Source organism: Rhinoderma darwinii, chromosome 2, assembly GCF_050947455.1.
Source record: "Rhinoderma darwinii isolate aRhiDar2 chromosome 2, aRhiDar2.hap1, whole genome shotgun sequence".
Lineage (NCBI taxonomy): Eukaryota > Metazoa > Chordata > Amphibia > Anura > Rhinodermatidae > Rhinoderma > Rhinoderma darwinii.
Genome location: NC_134688.1, coordinates 78,488,859 through 78,508,691, shown reverse-complemented (window position 1 = coordinate 78,508,691; position 19,833 = coordinate 78,488,859). Strand labels below are relative to the sequence as shown.

The 19,833-nt window shown below is 44.0% G+C and overlaps 1 protein-coding gene across 2 annotated transcripts; it reads left to right on the top strand.

Moving 5' to 3' along the window:
• Positions 1–535: 535 nt before the first annotated feature.
• Positions 536–4,316, top strand: COX14 (cytochrome c oxidase assembly factor COX14). Of its 2 annotated transcripts, none has more exons than XM_075850067.1 (2): positions 536–640; positions 3,964–4,316. In XM_075850067.1, the coding sequence occupies exon 2, from the start codon at positions 3,971–3,973 to the stop codon at positions 4,145–4,147; it is 177 nt and encodes a 58-aa protein (XP_075706182.1). In that variant the 5' UTR covers positions 536–640; positions 3,964–3,970; the 3' UTR covers positions 4,148–4,316. The 2 variants fall into 2 exon arrangements, with proteins under 2 accessions (XP_075706182.1, XP_075706183.1); XM_075850068.1 differs by lacking the exon at positions 536–640 and adding an exon at positions 1,015–1,207.
• Positions 4,317–19,833: the final 15,517 nt, after the last annotated feature.

The window sequence follows — 19,833 nt, the reverse complement described above, 5'->3', positions numbered from 1 at the left end:
CTATATAAGTAACTGAAATAAATAAATAAATAAATAAATACATGGCGCCAAAACTAATAGCGCACACAATGATGGAGCAGCGCAACATATAGAAAAATGAAAAAATGCAGCCAGATGACGGGCACACCAGGAACCTAGGTTATTATCATGCTAAATTCACACTCGGCAGATTAGTGGCAGACATTTATGTTACTGTCCATTTATCTGAATGGAACTTTCTGAAATTCATGTAGAAACAACCATATTCACATGTATAAAAGGAATTTTTCAGTCGCAGAAACCTCTGCAACAAATCTGCCACATGTGAACATACCCGTAAGCGTAGCTTCACTTGCTCCCCCTCCCCCGTTTTTAGCTTTTGTAACCATGGTAACATGTAGTATTTTCTCCATAGCTCTCACAACCTTCCCCTTGCAATAACACTGACCCAAGACAGCGAACTGCGCCTGCGTCCGCCCACATAACACATTACCGCATGCTGATTGGTGCATTCCAGTCACGTGGTACAATAGGCACTCTTTGGTTGTCTCGTCACACCATAGATATTCGCTTCAGATAGAGAGTCTCTTCTCTATGGTTATCGGGAGGAGTCACGTGTTTCCTGTAGCAAATGACGTTAGAAACAGTCTGAAAGTCACAGGTAAAGACGAGTGTTGTGTAATGTGGGAGTTTTAGGGGACATCATGAGGGGAGGCCGGGAGTATATGTGTTCGTAGCGTGTACTGTGCGAGGATGCTGCTGTTCAAACGAGAGGTTCCTGCAGCTTCTTATCTTCAGTTATCAGACTTCTCACTCAGTCAATTCTGTGAGGGAAACTCAGGCACCCCGTGTTTACTTGATGTCCCATCCTCCACGTTATTTGCATGATGCAGTTGTGGGGTTCTCTGCTATCACGATCCCCCCAACCCCGCTGTCTGTTTGGAGTTGTCATGTCCACCTTGCTGTTCTGTCTTTCTTCAGCAAAGTCTCAAATGCATTGAGAATGTTGTCTCCCCCTGCTGGTCTCATTGAGGCTGTGCGGCCGAGCTGCAGTCTTTAGGTCGCCCTTGTACCTCCAGTTGTAGGGGATATATGAGAGGTCATAGAGATGTCCGGTCTCGGTGCTGAGCCTCTGCCAGCGGATCTTGGTGCGGTGCCGCATGGTTGTTCTGTTATTTTGAAGAGGTGACGTCGGCCCATGTTTACTTGTGTATAAAGCCGATGAAAGGTAATAGTCAGAGCTGGGCGTCCCCCATCATTTTAGTGATCACTGACACAGGATCCACCTGTTATTAATCACATCCAAGTTATTTAAAAAAATAAAAAAAAAACGTTCAAAGGGGTTACATAGCCTTTAAAAAAAAACATGTGCACTTCTTACAATAGTCATTCGAGCAAATAGGCTCACACTTCGTGCTTGCTGTATCTCACTTGTCAGCTTTGCTGTATAGATTGGGACATATCAGCAGAGTCATTTCCTCATTAGAAGGTGGGCCAGTTAATGACAGCTCTTTTGTACTGCTGGAGGGCTGGATAAGGCAGGGTTGTTACACTATCCAGACAGATAGAGCTCTGTAGGCAGCTTCCCTGTCACTCCCTGGGAGAAGGGATGTACGCCATCATGTCCTGGCTGTCAATTGACTCACATTTATTCCAGCTGCTGTAAAGTGTGTATCTCCAATATTGCCAATACTGGGAAGCGTTTAAAATAAAAATGGCTACAAGATTTTAAAACTGTACAAACGTATTCATTTTCTTTTTAAAACTAAATAAATGAGACCTTCTCTTTCAGGCTGAGTTCACACACGGCGGATACAATGCATAAAAGCACGCAGCGTATCCGCCCTGTGCGCCACAGGGAATTCCGGGCGAAAAACCGCACCACACTGGTACAGTTTTTCACCCGGGAATATCTGCTTGCGGAAAACTGCAGCCTTCTAGTAGGCCGGCCTCCTGGGATGATGTTTCATCCCGGCCTCCAGTGGATTTTCTGCAATTAATTCCGTAGCGGAAAATCTGCAATAGTTACGCAACTTGTGAACTGACCATTAAGGCTCTGTTCACTTCTATGTTTGCCCTTCCATTTTTTAACGGATCCTTCAAATTTTACAGAACCAGATGCAAAAGCGGATGGCAACATTTTTTTTTGGTCGGAATTCCCTGCGCGTTCTTGGTCGGAAACGCTCTGTAGACTTACGCAATGTATCCGACCTGTGGGAACCCAGCCTAAAGCTTCTAACATGTTGCTCCACATTCACTCATCTATAGTCTGCACAGCTTTTACAATATAACATTATTGCCATAAAAAGGAAAAATGCAGAAATTGCTGTTCTTTGGTCACCTAAGGCCTCATGCACACAACTGTAGCCATGTGCACGGCCGTGATTTTTTTTTGGTCAGCCGGCCGCGGAGTGACACCCGCGGGCCGTGCACATGGCCGCGTGCATTATTTCGTATAAGCCTGGACCGCAGAACACGGCCGTAATAAGGCTTGCCCGTTCTTTCTGCGGTTCAGGCTCCTGGGCCATGCACGGACCGTGGAAACCACCGTCGTGTAAATGGGGACGCAATTCTCCCGTGGATTTTCGGGGGAATTGCGGCCGCAAAAGCACGTTCGTGTGCATGGGGCCTTAGTTCCCTCCAAAAAAACGAATAAAAAGTGATGAAAAAGTCGCATGTACCCCAAAATGAGCTCGCCCTACAAAAAATAAGCCCCCATACTGCTCAATCAATGAAAAAATAATGGGTCTCAGAATGTGACGATACATAACAAATTTTTTTTAATGGCTTATTTATAAAAGTGGTAAAACCCCCAAAAAAAAATCTGAACGTCTAGTTTTACTGCACAATGAACGCCGTAAAAATGAAACTATTCCCCCCCCCCCCAAAAAAAATGGCGCAATTGCTGTTTTTTTTTGTTTTACTGCACAAATATTTTTTTCCGTTTCCTAGTACATTGTATGGTACATTAAAACGGTGCCTTGAGAAACTACAACTCCTTCCGCAAAAAAATAAGCCCTCATACGGCTTAGGTAACGAAAAAATTAAAAAGTTATGGCTTTTGGAAGGCGGGGAGGAAAAACTAAAATGAAAAAAACAAAATTGGCTGCGGAGGAAGGGGTTAATGACTTCAGAAAGTGCAGTCTTTAAATCCCAAAAAACATCTCCTCTTACGTGTGAATGAGGTTCTGCCAATAAACTTCTTTGATGCTGGAAACTTCAGCACCGATTCCCCTTGTCTTGTCCATATAACCAGCCGGGACACCACAAATATTGCGTGCGTTTGCGTCGATAGTCGCTGTAATCATGTAACAGATTGACGGCTTATAGCAGCATCATAGTTGTTTGATTCGGTAATGTGAACCTAGACTTATATAGTCTTGTAAATCGGTTTCATTTTTGCCATCTCCTAATAGTTTTTATATTAAGGCTCTGTTCACACCCGCGTTGTTCTGCTTCGTTAGAGGAGCAGAACAACGGAATAACTGAACAAACGGTTCCGTTGCACAACGGACACCGGCGGTTACCGATGGAGCTCATTGACTTTAATAGGTTTCGTCAACTTTCCGTCGGGGTGTCATGCTGTGCTATTGTTTCCAGTAAACCCTGCCGGATTTGGAGCAGACACAAATGTGAACAGAGCCTAAGTAGTTACAGAAAGTTCCAATCCACATTAATATACTATATTATGACCTCCTATACCGAGGGGGTAATGTGTGTCTGCAGGAGAAGGCCTGAATAGTGAAAGTATGAGGCTCGCTCTCGGTTTTAGGATTGTGCTGGATTGAAATGTTCTCGTGTTTGTTCGTGAAGTGGCTTTGTCTTTTACTCTATTTTAACACTGGATGTGTCACAAAATAACATTGTATGTAGAAGGAAATTCAGTAGGTGCGGTGCAGACCACTACAGCTGCAATTGTCCTAGTTCTGAACCGTTGTAGTACCATAGTGGAGCTGAAGAGGTCTCCCTCTTTCTATCTTTCAGAATAAACATGGCTTCCTCCAGGCGCCTGGCGGATCTTGGTTATAAGGTGTTTTCTGGATCCATGATTCTGCTGACGCTGTATGGTGGGTTCCTGTGCAGTGCCCGGGCATATAGGTATTTCCAGCGTCAGGACCAACTGCAACTGGCAGCCGAGAACCAGGCAGAAGCCATCATTAAAGACTGAAAGACCTGTCCACCACAGGAGACGCTGCCTCCATCCACATTACCAGGCATCAACCTGTGGCTAATCAATTGTGCAATGGCGCTGCTTTCACTATACCGAGCTGTAATTTAATTTTTTTATGTGAACTTTTTTTTTTCTGTAGAAATAAATTTCTTTACTGTTCAGTTTAGACTCAGCGGAAACAGGAGATTACTTTATTCTATAGATTCATGGGGATTGTAGCTTTTTATTCTTGCTTTAGGTTTTGGATATAGCGTTACCTTCAGCAGGCACAAAAAAAAAAGTATTAACCATTCCTTTAACCAGTCCACATTATAACCGTGTTCATCTTCTATTTTCCTCATGCAAACTTTAACTTTTTACAAGAGTAGTTCATCTTCTGTCTGCAATGTAGAATTTACAGATCACTGTCTGCAGGCACCAGCTATAGTACAAACCATAGTCCTATATATCATTCCAAATTGTGATCCAGATAGATGACACATATGCAGGTGTAAGACATCAGAGGAGGCTGTAGACTGCCCTGTGCAGAAATACAAATAAAGGGGGAAAGGTGCCTGATAGTGTAGTAGTTTATTCAATTAGCCAGATAAAGAGTGAGGCCCCATGCACACGACCGTATTTTGTATTTTTCATCCATCCGTAAATATGGATCCATGGTCCCCTGTAAATCATCCGCATATATGGAAGGGTGTCCGTAAATACGGTCCATAGTGCATCTGTATTTACGGGTCCACAAAAAGAACAGGGCAGAATTTTGGGTAATCCCCTGGCGTTGCATAGCAATACCTCCATAATTACGGACTGCTACGGGTACACATACGTAGCCGTTCGTAATTACGAAAGCGCCCATAGACTTCTATGAGGAGTCCGTGCTGTAATTATGGACGAAAAAAAGGACATGTTCTATCATTTCTACAGCACGGACACCCATCAGTAAAAATGTGGAAAGGTGTCCGTAGCCCATAGAAATGAATGTGTCCATAATTACGGATGAAAAATACGGTCTTGTGCATGGGGCTTAAAGAGGCTCTGTCACCAGATTTTGCAACCCCTATCTGCTATTGCAGCAGATAGGCGCTGCAATGTAGATTACAGTAACGTTTTTATTTTTAAAAAACAAGCATTTTTGGTCAAGTTATGACCATTTTTGTATTTATGCAAATGAGGCTTGCAAAAGTCCAAGTGGGTGTGTTTAAAAGTAAAAGTCCAAGTGGGCGTGTATTAGCTGCGTACATCGGGGCGTTTTTAATACTTTCACTAGCTGGGCGCTCTGAAGAGAAGTAACATCCACTTCTCTTCAGAACGCCCAGCTTCTGACAGTGCAGATCTGTGACGTCACTCACAGGTCCTGCATCGTGACGGCCACATCGGCACCAGAGGCTACAGTTGATTCTGCTGCAGCATCAGCGTTTGCAGGTAAGATCGACTTACCTGCAAACGCTGATGCTGCTGCAGAATCAACTGTAGCCTCTGGTGCCGATGTGGCCGTCACGATGCAGGACCTGTGAGTGACGTCACAGGTCTGCACTGTCAGAAGCTGGGCGTTCTGAAGAGAAGTGGATGTTACTTCTCTTCAGAGCGCCCAGCTAGTGAAAGTATTAAAAACGCCCCGATGTACGCACATAATACACGCCCACTTGGACTTTTACTTTAAACACACCCACTTGGACTTTTGCATAATTACAAAAATGGCCATAACTTGGCCAAAAATGCTCGTTTTTTAAAAATAAAAACGTTACTGTAATCTACATTGCAGCGCCTATCTGCTGCAATAGCAGATAGGGGTTGCAAAATCTGGTGACAGAGCCTCTTTAAGTACTTACACTATCCCATAAAAGGGGTAAACAGCTTGTCTGGTTCTCCTGGACCTTGCTGGTTCACCTGCTCCCCTTTTCTCCTATAAGGTGAACCAGGAGAACCAGATAAGCCTTTTTTATTTCTCCCATATGGGAGTGTAGAGACTTGGGATTTTCTTCTATCTCCAGAGGAGCAGGAGAACCAGACAAGCTGTTTTTCCCATATGGGATTGTATAAGTACTAAGTATTACTCTTTATCTGGCTAATTGCATAATACTACACTATCAGGTGCGGGTCTTTTCCCCTCTTTTTTTGTATTTCTCTATATAGCAAGACAGTTTCTGAGCAGACTGGATTGTCCAGGCCCGCTGCCAACCCAGAAAATCTATTACTACAAATAAAACCACTTCCAGCGAGGGTTACTCTATTTAATGCCATAAGCAGGTCTGCTATCAGAAATTTCTGGGCCCTGTGCAGTACTATGATCAGGGCCCCCTGGACCTTTCCCATCTCCTTGCTTTGTGAAAAATTGGCCCTAGAGTGTGCATCTTGTATGAAAAATACTAACATGAGTGTTTACGAAATATATACAGCTAAGGCTTCATGCAGAGGCAGATGAGGACCTGTGGCTGTGTACTTCAGAGTTGTAGGGATTGTGCATCTCTGTACGACACTGTGATATTCTCCCTTAGAAGCTATACCTAAGCTGGAGCATGTCACCACTGTTTCTTGTTTTTTTCTGTGGGAAACTTTTAGAATCCATTGTAGCTACTGTATGACCCTATGGGCTTTTAATGGATGCCATAATACAGTTCCCAACAATTCGGAGCGAATAATGTCTGTGTCTGTCTTGATAGGGGCCAAGACACACAGCTTGCTGCGTTTGGAGGCTGCGAATCCCTAAACCCAGGCCACAGTGTTGCCGAAGCTGTTGCCGGGAATTCCGCTTCAGGAGAAGTCCCTGACTTCACTGTCTATATATGGACAGTGACATCAGGGACGTCTCATTAAGCGGAATCAGCGGCTGACTATTCCGCTCCAGGAGAAGTTCCTCACTTCGCTGTCCATATATGGACAGGGATGTCCGGGACGTGAAGAGGAATCCCCGGCCACACGGCCGACACTAGCCGGTGATTCCGCTCCCGGGCAGTGACTTCTGAAGCAGAATCCCCGATCACAGCCGTCCCGGACACAGCTGTGGCTGGTGATTCCTCCAGGAGAAGTCACCGTCCATATATAGACCGTCGAGTCTGGGACTTCTCTTGGAGCGGAATCGACGGGCCACTGTGGCTAGGGATTCCGCTTCCAGAGCAGGGTACCGCTCCAGTAGAAGTCCATGACGTTACTGTCCATATATAGACCGTGACTTCTCCTGGAGCGGTCCCCTACAGTGGCGCTATCTACACGAATGGGGATGCCATCTACGGGGGTGCTATGTACAAGGGGGCTGTGTGGCATTATCTACAGTGGGCATTGTCTGCAGAGAGCAGTGTGGCATTATCTAAAGGGGCTGTGTGGCATTATCTACAGAGGGAAGTGTGTGGCAAAAAAAATTTACAAATGAAAGTCATCCTTTTTTAAAACAGACAGGGAAAAAAACCGATGCAAAACGGGTCAAAATCGGCAGTTAAAAACGGAAACACGGCCCTGAACAGAAACGGAACGGATGCAAAACGGGCATGAAAAACAGACCAAAACAGCCGTTTTTATCGGCCGACACTCGGAATAGAGCCTAACTGCGATCATATGTTCTATACACTGCACACATAGAAGCAGAATCCTGCTCATCTCTGTGTAACACGTATACACTATATGGATCACAGTAAAGTATTGGGAAACCGACACATGACACCTACAGGAGCTTTATAACATCCTATTCTAAATGCACAGACATTAATATAGAGTTAATCGTCGTCGTCGTCCACTCTTTGCAGCTAAAACCCCCTCCACTGGGAAGGCTTTTTACAATAGTTTGGAGTGTGTCCGTGGGACTTTTTGCCCATGCGCCCAGAATATGAGGTCAGACACTGATGTTGGAGAAGATGGCCTGGCTAGCAATCTCCGTTCCAATTCATCCGAAAGGCGTTGGATGGGTTTGAGGTCAGGGCTCTGTGCAGGCCAGTCAAGTTCTTCCACACCAAACCCAACCACGCATGTATGGACCTTGATATGTGCACTGGGGCACAGTCCTGCTGGAATAGAAATGAGAATTCCCCAAAGTTGGCATCTACAATTGTCAAACATGTCTTGGTATGCTAAATTTACTGGACCTAAGGGGCCTAGACTAACTGGAAAACAACCACTTGACAAAATGTAGTCAGGCAGGTAAAGTCCTAACATTCGCCAAACCCAGACTCGTCCATCAGACTGCCAGATAGAGAAGGGTGGTTCATCACTCCACAGATGTTTCCACTGTTCCAGAGTCCAGTGGCGACATGTTTTACACCACTCCATCCGATGCTTGGCATTGTACTTGTTAATGTAGGGCTGGCAGGCAGCTGCTCGTTGCACAGTTTTTGCTGATGTTAATGCCAGAGTTTGTAACTGCAGTTTTCGTCAGAGCGTTCGTGACTTTTATGCAATAGGCGCCTCAGCACTCAATGACCCCGCTCTGTACATTTAGGCGATCTGCCACTTCCTTGCTGAGTTGCAGTGGTTCCTATACCACTCACAGTTGATCGTGGAATATCTAGAACAGTGGTTCTTAACCTGGGTTCGATCGAACCCCAAGGGTTCGGTGAGTCAGTCTCAGGGGTTCGGCGGAGGTCAAGACACATATCCGACTCATGATTTGTGATGACACGCCCTACTTGGCCATCATTGGCTGCAGGTGATCACGCTACATCGCTTGGCCTATCTGTGCTACAGGGAATTTGGTACGCTCAGTAGTCGACTTGTGACTGTCGTGATGGTACGTCGTGTGATTTCTTTCTTAAAATTTTAATCCCTTCATACTAACTATGTCAAGCACAAAAAGAAAGTGGTCGGACGAATATGTACAATATGGATTCAGATGTATAACGGAACGTGATGGGAGTCAGCGTCCTAACTGCATGATTTCCAATCCTAAGTTAAGCAATTCTAGTCTAGCACCGGCAAAACTAAGAGAACACTTCCTTAAGCTGCATGGAGATGGAAAATACAAGAATACAACGCTCGCTGAATTCAAGGTGAAGAGAGCCAGAGTCGATGAAAAGGCTACTCTGCCTGTTCTTGGCTTCGTACCCATCAACAAACCGATCCTCACAGCATCGTACAAAGTTGCTTACCTGATCGCAAAGCAGGGCAAACCACACACCATTGGTGAAACACTCATAAAACCATGGCGAATATGATGCTGGGAAAAGAGGCTGAAGTTAAGTTATCCCAAATTCCTCTTTCAAATGACACCATCAGCGACAGAATAGAGGACATGAGCAAAGACATCTCGATTCAAGTAGTTGCATATCTGATTTCAAGCCCGGCAAAATTCAGCCTTCAACCTGACGAGACCACAGACGTTTCCAATCTAAGCCAGCTTGCTGTATTTGTCCGCTATGTGAAAGACGACGTGATAAAGGAAGATTTTTTATTTTGTAAGCCTCTTACAATAACAACTAAGGCAGCCAATGTGAAGAAACTTGTGGATGACTTTTTCGAAGACAACAATCTTTCGTGGGATATGGTTTCTGCAGTTTGTTCGGACGGAGCTCCAGTCATGCTGGGAAGAAAGTCTGGTTTTGGTGCGCTAGTGAAAGCCGATGCACCACACATCATTGTTACGCATTGTATTCTGCACAGGCATGCGTTGACAACAAAAACCTTGCCTCAAACTGGCTGAAGTATTAAAAATTGTAGTGGAATGCGTGAGCTATGTGCGAAATAGTGCTCTGAGGCACCGCATCTTCAGTGAGCTGTGTAAAGAAATGGGCTCTGAATTCGAGGTACTTCTGTACCAGTCTAACGTTCGGTGGTAATCCCAGGGACAGGTGCTGAATCGTGTTTTTGCCGTGCGTGTGGAATTAGCCCTGTTTTTGCAAGAGCACCAACATTGTCATGCAGATTGCTTCAAAAATTCTGAGTTCATTCTCATTTTAGCGTACATGGCTGATATCTTCGCAGCTCTCAATCATCTCAATCAACAGATGCAGGGCGGTGTAGTCAACATCATCGAAGCGGAAGTAAACCTGAAGGTTTTTTTAAAAAAAAAAACTACCGTTATGGAAACGATGAACAGAGAACGATAACTTCGCAAACATTCCCCTGCTGGACGACTGTGTAAGTAAGATCGAAGATGTATCTGGAATCGGAGACATTTCTGTACCCGCGGAACTGAAGCAAGCAATAGCCACGCACTTAGATGAGCTTGCAAAGTCTCTCGACGGATACTTCCCTACAAGAGAGTCATATCCAGCATGGGTGAACAACAACGCTCCCAACGTTTTGTCAACAAATGGTAACGTGCCCTGTTATTGCTAAGAAAGCTCTGGAGATTTTCATACCGTTTGTTACAACATATCTTTGCGAGCAATCCTTTTCGAGGATGCTGGACTTAAAAACTAAGAAAAGGAGCAGACTTTGTTTTTGCGAAAATGACATGAGAGTGGCACTTGCCAAGGTGAAGCCGCGCATTTCTGAACTGGTCTCAATGGCAGCAGCAGAAGTCACACTGATTTGCAGTAAATATTAATTATTATGTTTTTGTGTGAAAATCAGGTTTTGATGGTTTTGGTCTTTGAACACAGTGATGTTGATGCACGGTTCATTTTGTGCACCAGTAAAATATAAACCTATGTTTTGAATTTGAAAAAATCATATTTTATTTTTCCAATTAAGAAGGATTCGGCGAATGCGCATATGAAACTGGTGGGGTTCAGTACCTCCAATAAGGTTAAGAACCACTGATCTAGAAGGAAAGAAATTCCACATACTGTCTTGTTGCAATGGCGGCAGCCTAGCCCAGTACCACGCTCGAATTAAGTAAACTCTTCCACAAATGTGTTTGTAAAGGCAGACTGCATTTTATACAACTATGGCAATAGGACTGAATTCAATTATTAAAAGGTAACTAAACTTTCAGAAAACCTCTGACATCGATCGTTAGAACAGAAGCGCTCAGGTGAGTGCTGACCCGCTTAGTTTCTGATAGTCTTTTCTTGGAAAGTCAAGCAGTTGGTGTACGGGCCCATAGACAGGGTCCGTACATCGTTACATCGGCTTTCCGAGAAAAGCCAATCTGAAACCAAGCGGATAAAAGCTCACCCAAGTGCTTCTGCTTCGTTCTAGCAATCGGTGGGGGGTCTCAGTTTGCAGAACTCCACCGATCCAAACTTCTGACATGTCACTATGACATGGCAGAAGTTCTCTGAAAGTTTAGTTACCCTTTAGGAGGTGTGCCCCAATACTTTTCTCCATATAGAGTATATAGAAGCTGCAGCAGATTGGTGGAGATAATACAGCAGTAATGAGTAGTGTAGCTGTGAATTCAGCACTGGGGTGAGATACAACACGAATGCCAGATTCACACGAACGAGTGCAAACTCGTATGTGACAAACTTGAGTTTTTCACATGCGGGTCCAGTTTTCACAGATCCCTCATAAACTTGAGTCTATAGAGGGATTCGTGAAAACGGAAGAAAATAGGACATGTTCTATTTTTTTTTTAACAGACCCTTCACACGGTCCATTTAAACAATGGCTGTCTGAACAGCCCAACTGAAATACATGCATCCATGTGACAGCCATTGTTTGAACTCAGCCTTACTATGAGCGGCTGCAGCATGTGTCTGTGTGCGCCTCTCTGCCTCTCACTCGGCTCCTCCTCTCTCCATAGTCTTCTATGGGCAACTGTAACCTGATCCCTCAGTGAGCTGATGAGTCCGTCTTGTCCAAGACAAAAAGGGGAAAGCAGTACATTTAGGGTGAGTGAGCAGTTAGGAGGGGGGTGGGCCTGATAAGTGGAGAAAGACACATTTTTCTCTAATAAGATATATCACAAAGTTTATTATAGTTGCTTATACTATTGATTTATCCAAAGTATGCTCAAAGTGCACTGCCTTTTTTCACCTGAACAAAACCTAAATCACATAACCATGTGTATATAAACAAATTCTGTATAAAAATATTAAGAAGAAAGAATAATGAAAGTGCTGGAGGAATATTAGTAGCAATTAGCCTAAATAGATTATCCAATAATATGGGTAATCACATATTCTTGAGGTTCCTGGGTCTGAAACATGTATCCAGTATGCGTCATGTCTCAACAATAATCCTTTTTGTATGTCCAACCCCCCTTAGTAAGGGAATGGGCTCTATCACCTGGTATCTCAACTATGATATATTGTGTTGCATTTGATGAAAATGGTACGGTGCAGGTAGATTGTTTACCAATGCGGGCCACCACACGCTGTATAGTTTATCCAACACACAGGAGATTGGAAGGGCATTTAATCAGATAAACATGCGATGTATCACAAGTAAAGTAACTATTAATTTAATACGAATGGCCTGATTGGGAGATGAAAGATTTTGTCACATTCAAGCACTGCATACTATGAAAATGGAGGAAAAAAAAAATAGGCGACCTATTGTGACTCAAACGACTTTGGCAGATTTATGAAGGTACAATGCGCCGAAGCAAAATGTAAATTACCAGTGTATTTTTTTTTAACGGTCTTGAATAGCGTAGTCATCTATGCTATTTAATAAAAAAGGCATCTGGCAAAAAAACATTTACCACGACATAGAAATTATTTGAGTATTCACCATAACATGTGTCAGTTGTCTATCGCCCCCTGGGCTCACCATGTCAATATCTGGATCATTTTGCTGCCTGGCTTCCGCAATTCCTAACATCTGAAACACCAACTCATCATGGGTGACTAACATCTCCTCATCTGCCTCCCAGTTTCCATCTTGTTCCTCCTCCCTAGGTCTGTCACACCTTACTAACTCTCCTACACATGACCTGGTGGTCTTCCATCTCGCTCAGTTTCTGACTTTAATAATTCTCCTAGATCGCTCTCTGATCACGACCTTCTCTCTTTTGCTATCAAAAATTCTCTGTCACCTAAGAACATGCCTACCCAACAGACTTACAGAAATCTACATGCCATTAACACTCAGCAACTCATAGACAGTCTACAGTCCCCCCATCTCTTCCCACTTCTGTCCCAATCTGGCTGCCAAACATTACAATAACACTCAAAAAGGCTTTGAATGAAGCAGGCCCCCCGAACCACCTGGCAAAGACATCCACAACCCTGGCACACACCTCAATCCCGCTTTCTTTAGCGTTGCTCGAAATGTGCTGAACATCGCACATGTATGCAGACTTCCTCCATTACAAATTTATGTTGAGAACTTACAACTCTGCCCTTCACAAAGCCAAACAAGTCTATTTCACTTCTCTCATCTCCACACTATCTAATAATCCAAAATGCTTCTTTGATACTTTTTCACTCCCTCCTTAGTCCTAAAGTGCAGACGCCAATCACAGATCTCAGTGCTGAAGACCTGGACACTTATTTTAAAGTTAAAATTGACAACATCTGGCATGATATCTCCCAGTCCCCTAGTAACATCGATCCCCTTCCCTCCCGCACTACCTCTTCTTCACTTTCAGCATTTGACCTAATAACTGAAGAAGTCTCGAGGCTCCTCTCTTCTTCTCGTCCTACTTCCTGTCCTAGTGATCCTATCTCCTCACACCTCCTCCAGTCCCTCTCCCCAGCTGTCACTAGTCACCTGACTAAAATATTTAACCTCTCTCTTTCCTCTGGTATCTTTCCCTCCTCTTTTAAACATGCCATTATAAACCCATTACTGAAAAAAACAACTCTTGACCCATCCAGCGCTGCCAACTACCGACCGGTCTCCAATCTCCCCTTCATCTTAACTCCTGGAGCGCTTAGTCTACTCTCGCCTTATCCGCTATTTCTCTGCTAACTCCATTCTAGACCCCTTACAATCTGCTTTCTGCACTCCACAGAAACTGACCTTACTAAATTCTCAAATGATCTCTTGGCAGCTAAAATCTGACAGTAAATCCTCTCTCCTGATTCTTCTGGATCTCTCTGCAGCCTTTGACACTGTAGACCACAAACTCCTACTTAACATGCTCCACTCTATTGGCCTTAAAGACGCTGTTCTCTCTTGGTTTTCTTCCTAGCTTTCTGACCGCTCGTTCAGTGTTTCATTTGCGGTTTCTACTTCTCCTCTTCCCCTTGATATCGGGGTTCCTCAGGGATCAGTCCTAGGCCCGCTCCTGTTTTCTCTCTACACAGCCCTATTGGACAGACCATCAGCAGATTTGGCTTCCAGTACCATCTCTACGCTGATGACACCCAATTATATGCCTCTTCCCATGACATCACCCGCGCTCTAATACAAAACACCAGTGATTGTCTGTCCACTGTCTCTAACATCATGTCCTCTCTCTATCTGAAACTGAGCTCCTTGTGTTCCCACCATCTACTAACCTCCCTAAACCGGATGTCTCCATCTCTGTGTTTGGCACTATCATAACTCCTTAGCAGCACGCCCGCTGTCTTGGGGTTGTTTTTGACTCCGATCTTTCCTTTACCCCCCCACATTTAATCACTTACACGCTCCTGTCACTTTCACCTCAATGTATCCAGAATCCGCCCTTTTCTTACTGTGGAAAAGGCCAAAACTCTCATTGTCGCTCGATTTCACTCTCGTCTTGACTACTGTAACTCATTACTAATCGGTCTTCCATTCACTAACTTCTCCCGTCTCCAATCTATCCTTAATTCAGCAGCCAAGCTCATCTTTGACCAACTGCTACACCAACGCATCTATCCTCTATGCCAGTCATTGCACTGTTTGCCCATCTCCTTCAGAATTAAATTCAAACGTATTAGTCTCACGCACAAAGCTCTCCACAGTGCTGCACCTCCTTACAGCTCCTCCCTTATCTGTCTACCACCCTACTCGGGCTCTACGTTCTGCCAACAACCTTAGATTAACATCCACCATAATCTGAACCTCCCCCTCCCGTCTCCAAGATTTTTCTCGTGCTGCACCTGTCCTCTGGAATGCAGTACCCCCAGACAATCTGATAATTTCCCAACATCCACAGTTTTATGCGCACCCTGAAAATACATCTTTTTAGACAGGCCTATAACATTCCCTAATCTGACTACTTTCCCTAGCCCCCTTTTACATGAGAACTTGACCCTCTCATTCAGCAGTATCCCCCACACTCCTTGCACGCTAATGCACTTCATGTCTGTCATACAGACAGTGGCTGGTGACCAGCTCATGCAGCTTTATGTGCGTTACCCCATGTGTATAAAAGATGGCTGGACCATTGCACTTAACAAGCACTTTTAAGTTTTGTTTCTCCCTGGTTTCCTCATAGATTGTAAGCTCTTGCGAGCAGGGTCTTCACTCTTCTTTCAATTGTAAAATTAGTTTTGTCAATATGTAATGTCTGTCATTGTTTGTACAATGTACCCCCTCAATTGTAAAGTGCTGCTGAATATGTTGGCGCTATATAAAGATTATTATTCTTCTAATTAGGGATGCACGGGTCATCGAAACTTCGATACTGTGCATCCCCAAACAGTTCGATACCGCTATTTCCTGTATTTCGATACTTCGCTGCGCAGCCGCACAGCTCAGTATAGTAATACATGACTGTATGAGAGCGAGGCTGCGGCTGTACAGCCAGTGCCCCAGTCCTGACATATGCGCGCGGGGTCAGCATGATGTGATGAGACCAGTGCTGCACTAATGATCTGCGGCACTGAAGACTGAACATGGCGGGCGCACTACAAAACACCCCCATGTTCTGTTGTCCGTGCCTGAACCGCCGCTCATTAGTGCAGCGCCGGCCGCATCACCTCATGCTGACCGCGCGCGCGCACTTCCTGTCAGGAGCGGGGCAATGGCTGTATTACACAGCCGCAGCCCCGCTCTATAACGGCGGAGAGAAGAGAAACCTCATCTCCGCCGCTATTCCCCTGAATGCTGCCAACAAAGCTGACTGCAGCATTCAGGAGAAACTGAGAAGGGGGGATGCCCCTGCATCGCGTCACAGGGAATTCCTGTGACGCGATCGAGGGACATACCATATATGGGCAGACAGCCCAGGATCTATTGACGGACCCCAGGGCTGTCTTACCTCAGTATGCCCTAACAACAAGAAATATGGTATGTCCTAACAGCCTGTGTGCTATCCATCCACAGGCTAATGTACTGGCACATATCTGATATGTCAGTACATTAAAGTTTAAAAATAAAGTAAAAACAAAGTATTGTTAAATTTAAAAAAAATACACATACACCATTTTTACAGTAAACATTAAAATAAGTCACAATACATAATATACACATTCAGTAATGGCGCGGACAATGTTTTTGCATCATTTATGATGTGTACGCTGTAAAAAAATGAAAAACACTGCTTTCTTTCACTTATTAATGTGAGGCGCGATGAATTTAACCTCCATGTTCCTCACATTAATAGTAATTAACAATCGTGTACCTCACACATTAACCCATTATGACTGAGAAACATGATGGGTTAATTACTATTAATGTGAGGCGCATTCAAAATTCATCACACGTCGCGCCTCACATCAGAAAACGGAAGAACTTTTTTTTTATTACTGTTGGCAAAGTATCGAAATCGCAATACTAAACGAAGTATCGGTATCGAAGTCCAAATTCTAGTATCCTACTTCTGATAACATCCTTTTCTCATCCAGTCCATTGGGGACAATGACAGTACACACCCCTCCTACAGGCAGTGAGCTAGTCAGTCTGTACAGAAGCACAACGATACTATCAGAACCATAAAAGAAAACCATGTCTAAAACAACCTTATGAACTTGAGAAAAAAAAACATGGGAGCGGTGTTTGGCCTAGATGACAAATTGATTTTACTGGTACTATATTCAAGTTCGTAGGTTGGTTCTGGCACCAGCTCTATATGATATAATATCACGACATTGAACTTTTGCGTTTGGGGGTTGGGGCAAAAAGGCAGATTTGCCAAGGCATGCTCACACTGTACTGCTCTCGACACTTATTACGGTGCACAGCCCAACTGAATGGGCTGCACACATCTAAGGTCTAAAAGTAATAGGTGCGTTTAATATAATTAACTGTGTGTAGGTTTATATGCTTAAAGAGGCTGTCACCACATTATAAGTGCCCTATCTTGTACATAATGTGATCGGCGCTGTAATGTAGATTACAGCAGTGTTTTTGACGGAGTTACGACCTATTTTAGCTTTATGCTAATGAGTTTCTTAATTACAAACTGGGCGTGTTTTACTTTTTGACCAAGTGGGCGTTGTGGAGAGAAGTGTATGACGCCGACCAATCAGCGTCATACACTTCTTTCCTTTCATTTACACAGCACATAGTGATCCTGCGTTGTTCACTATGTGCAGACACACACACGTTACTCAAGTGTCCTGAGAGTTCATAGACATCACGTCCAGCCAGGACGCGATGTCTATTCACAATCCCAACACTTCGGTAACGTTTGTGTGTGCTTTACAGGACAGCAAGGGAAATCTCGCAAGATTACGCTGTAAATGATAGCACAACGTGATCTCAATGTGCTGTGTGAGTAAGTCACACACAAACGTTACCGAAATGTCAGGACTCTGAATAGACATCACGTCCCAGCTGGTAGCGATGTCTATTAACTCGTAGGACACTTGCATAACGTTAATGTGTGACGTATGTGGCTACACAAAGTGATCTAGTAAGATCACTATGTACTGTGTAAATAAATGGAGAGAAGTGTATGACGCTGATTGGTCAGCGTCATACACTTCTCTCCACAACGCACACTTGGATAAAAAGTAAAACATGCCCAGTTGGTCATGAAGAAAGTCATTAGCATAAAGCTAAAATAGGTCATAACTCCATCAAAAATTATCTTTTTTCTAAATAAAAAAAAAACACTGCTGTAATCTACATAACAGCGACAATCACATTATGTAGAAGATAGGGCACTTATGTGGTGACAGAGCCTCTAAGTAATTATATACTTCGTTTGGCAATCCAGTTAAACATTCTGCACCCGGAGCCAAAGAAGTTTGGAAAGTTTATAGTGAATTCCTGACACATACAAATATTACACCCGGACTCCTCTCTGGTCATTTACATACAGTGCACGCAGTATTATAACTGCTTTTAGACCAAATGCTAAAATAGACCGTTTTGAGAGTGGTATGTTAAGGGACGCTATTTGTCAGCAGTATAAGGACATGCTGGTGGTTTAGTGCCTGAAAATTGCGACAGGTTCCCTTTAACCCCTTCCCGCAATTTCACGTACAGTTACGTCATGGGAGCTGGTGTTTTCCCGCAATTCCACGTAACAGTACGTGAAACAGATGGAGCTGAGCCAGCGACATCACCGCCGGGTGACAGCTGTATGTTACAGCTGGCACCCTGAGGTATCGGCCAGGACCGGAGCTAGCATCTGATCCGACCGATTAACCCCTCACATGGTGCGTTCAATAGAGATCGCAGCATGTGAGGAGTTTATAGCCACCAGCACCCCAGCAACGTGATCGCTGGGTTGCCGGTGGCTGCAAAGGCGATCGGAGGGGTAATACTTACCTCCCGGTCTGCCAGTAACGGAATCCTCCTATGCCCCGTCGTCGCCCAGGAGGCTTCCGGTACCATCGGCAAGATGGCGTCGGCTCAGCTTCCGGCTCAGAAGCTGAGCCGGCGTCATCAGCAGTGTGTGTCCGCTGTATGTTACAGCGGACACCCCGATCCATCGGCAGGAACCGGAGCTAGCTCCGATTCCTGCCATTAACCCCTTCAATGAAGCGATTCAATGCAATCGCTGCATCAAAGTGGTTTGTATGCAATCGGCAGCCCTGCCATACGATGGCAAGGCTGGCGACTGTTACTATGGCAACAGGATGCCTAACAATGGCTTCCTATCTGCCATTACGTTAGCCGATTAAGCCCCGCCCGGAGGCGGAGCCTGATCGGCTTGCTGTCAGTGAACAACTGACAGTTCTAATACATTGCACTACATAGGTAGTACAATGTATTAGAACATCAAACAAACAGTTGGACCTTCAAGTCCCCTAGTGGGACTAAAGAAAAGTGTAAAAATTTAAGTTGTAAAAAATACAATAAAAGTTTCAAATAACACAAAACACAATCGCCCTTTTTCCCTTATCATGTCATTTATTATTGAAAAAAATAATAAAGCCATACATATTTGGTATCGCTGCGACCGTAACGACCTTAACTATAAAAATATGTTATTTATTCCGCACAGTGAACGCCGTAAAAAAATAACTAAAAAATACTGACATAATTGCTATTTTTTGGTCACTTTGTCTTCCAAAAATTGAAATAAAGTGATCAAAAAGTCGCATGTACCTAAAAATGGTACCTATAAAAACTATAACTCGTCTCGCTAAAAACAAGCCCTCATACAGCTCAGTCAACGAAAAATTTAAAACCGTTATGGCTCTCTCAACTTGGCGACAGAAAAAAATCAATTCTCTTTACAAAAGTTATTTTATTGTGCAAAAAGTTGTAAAACATAAAAAAGTGCTATAAATTAGGTATTACCGGAATCGGACTGACCCGCATAATAAAGGTAACATGTAATTTATAACGCGTGGTGAACGCTGTATAAAAAGAACTAAAAAACTATGCCAGAATTGCTGTTTTTTGGTCACCTTGCCTCCCCCAAAAAAAAAAAAGATAACAAGTGATCAAAAAGTCGCATGTACCCCAAAATGGTACCAATAAAAACTACAGCGCGTCCCACAAAAAAAAACAAAAAACAACCCTCATACCACTACGTCTATGAAAAAAAATAATTAGCCAAGGCACCAATAAGCCAGGAAATAAAAATATGCAGTTGTGCCGGCCCGAGGGGAACGTTT

Excerpts from the sequence above, each read along its gene's own strand:
- COX14 (XM_075850067.1), top strand. The coding sequence starts at position 3,971 with ATGGCTTCCTCCAGGCGCCTGGCGGATCTTGGTTATAAGGTGTTTTCT.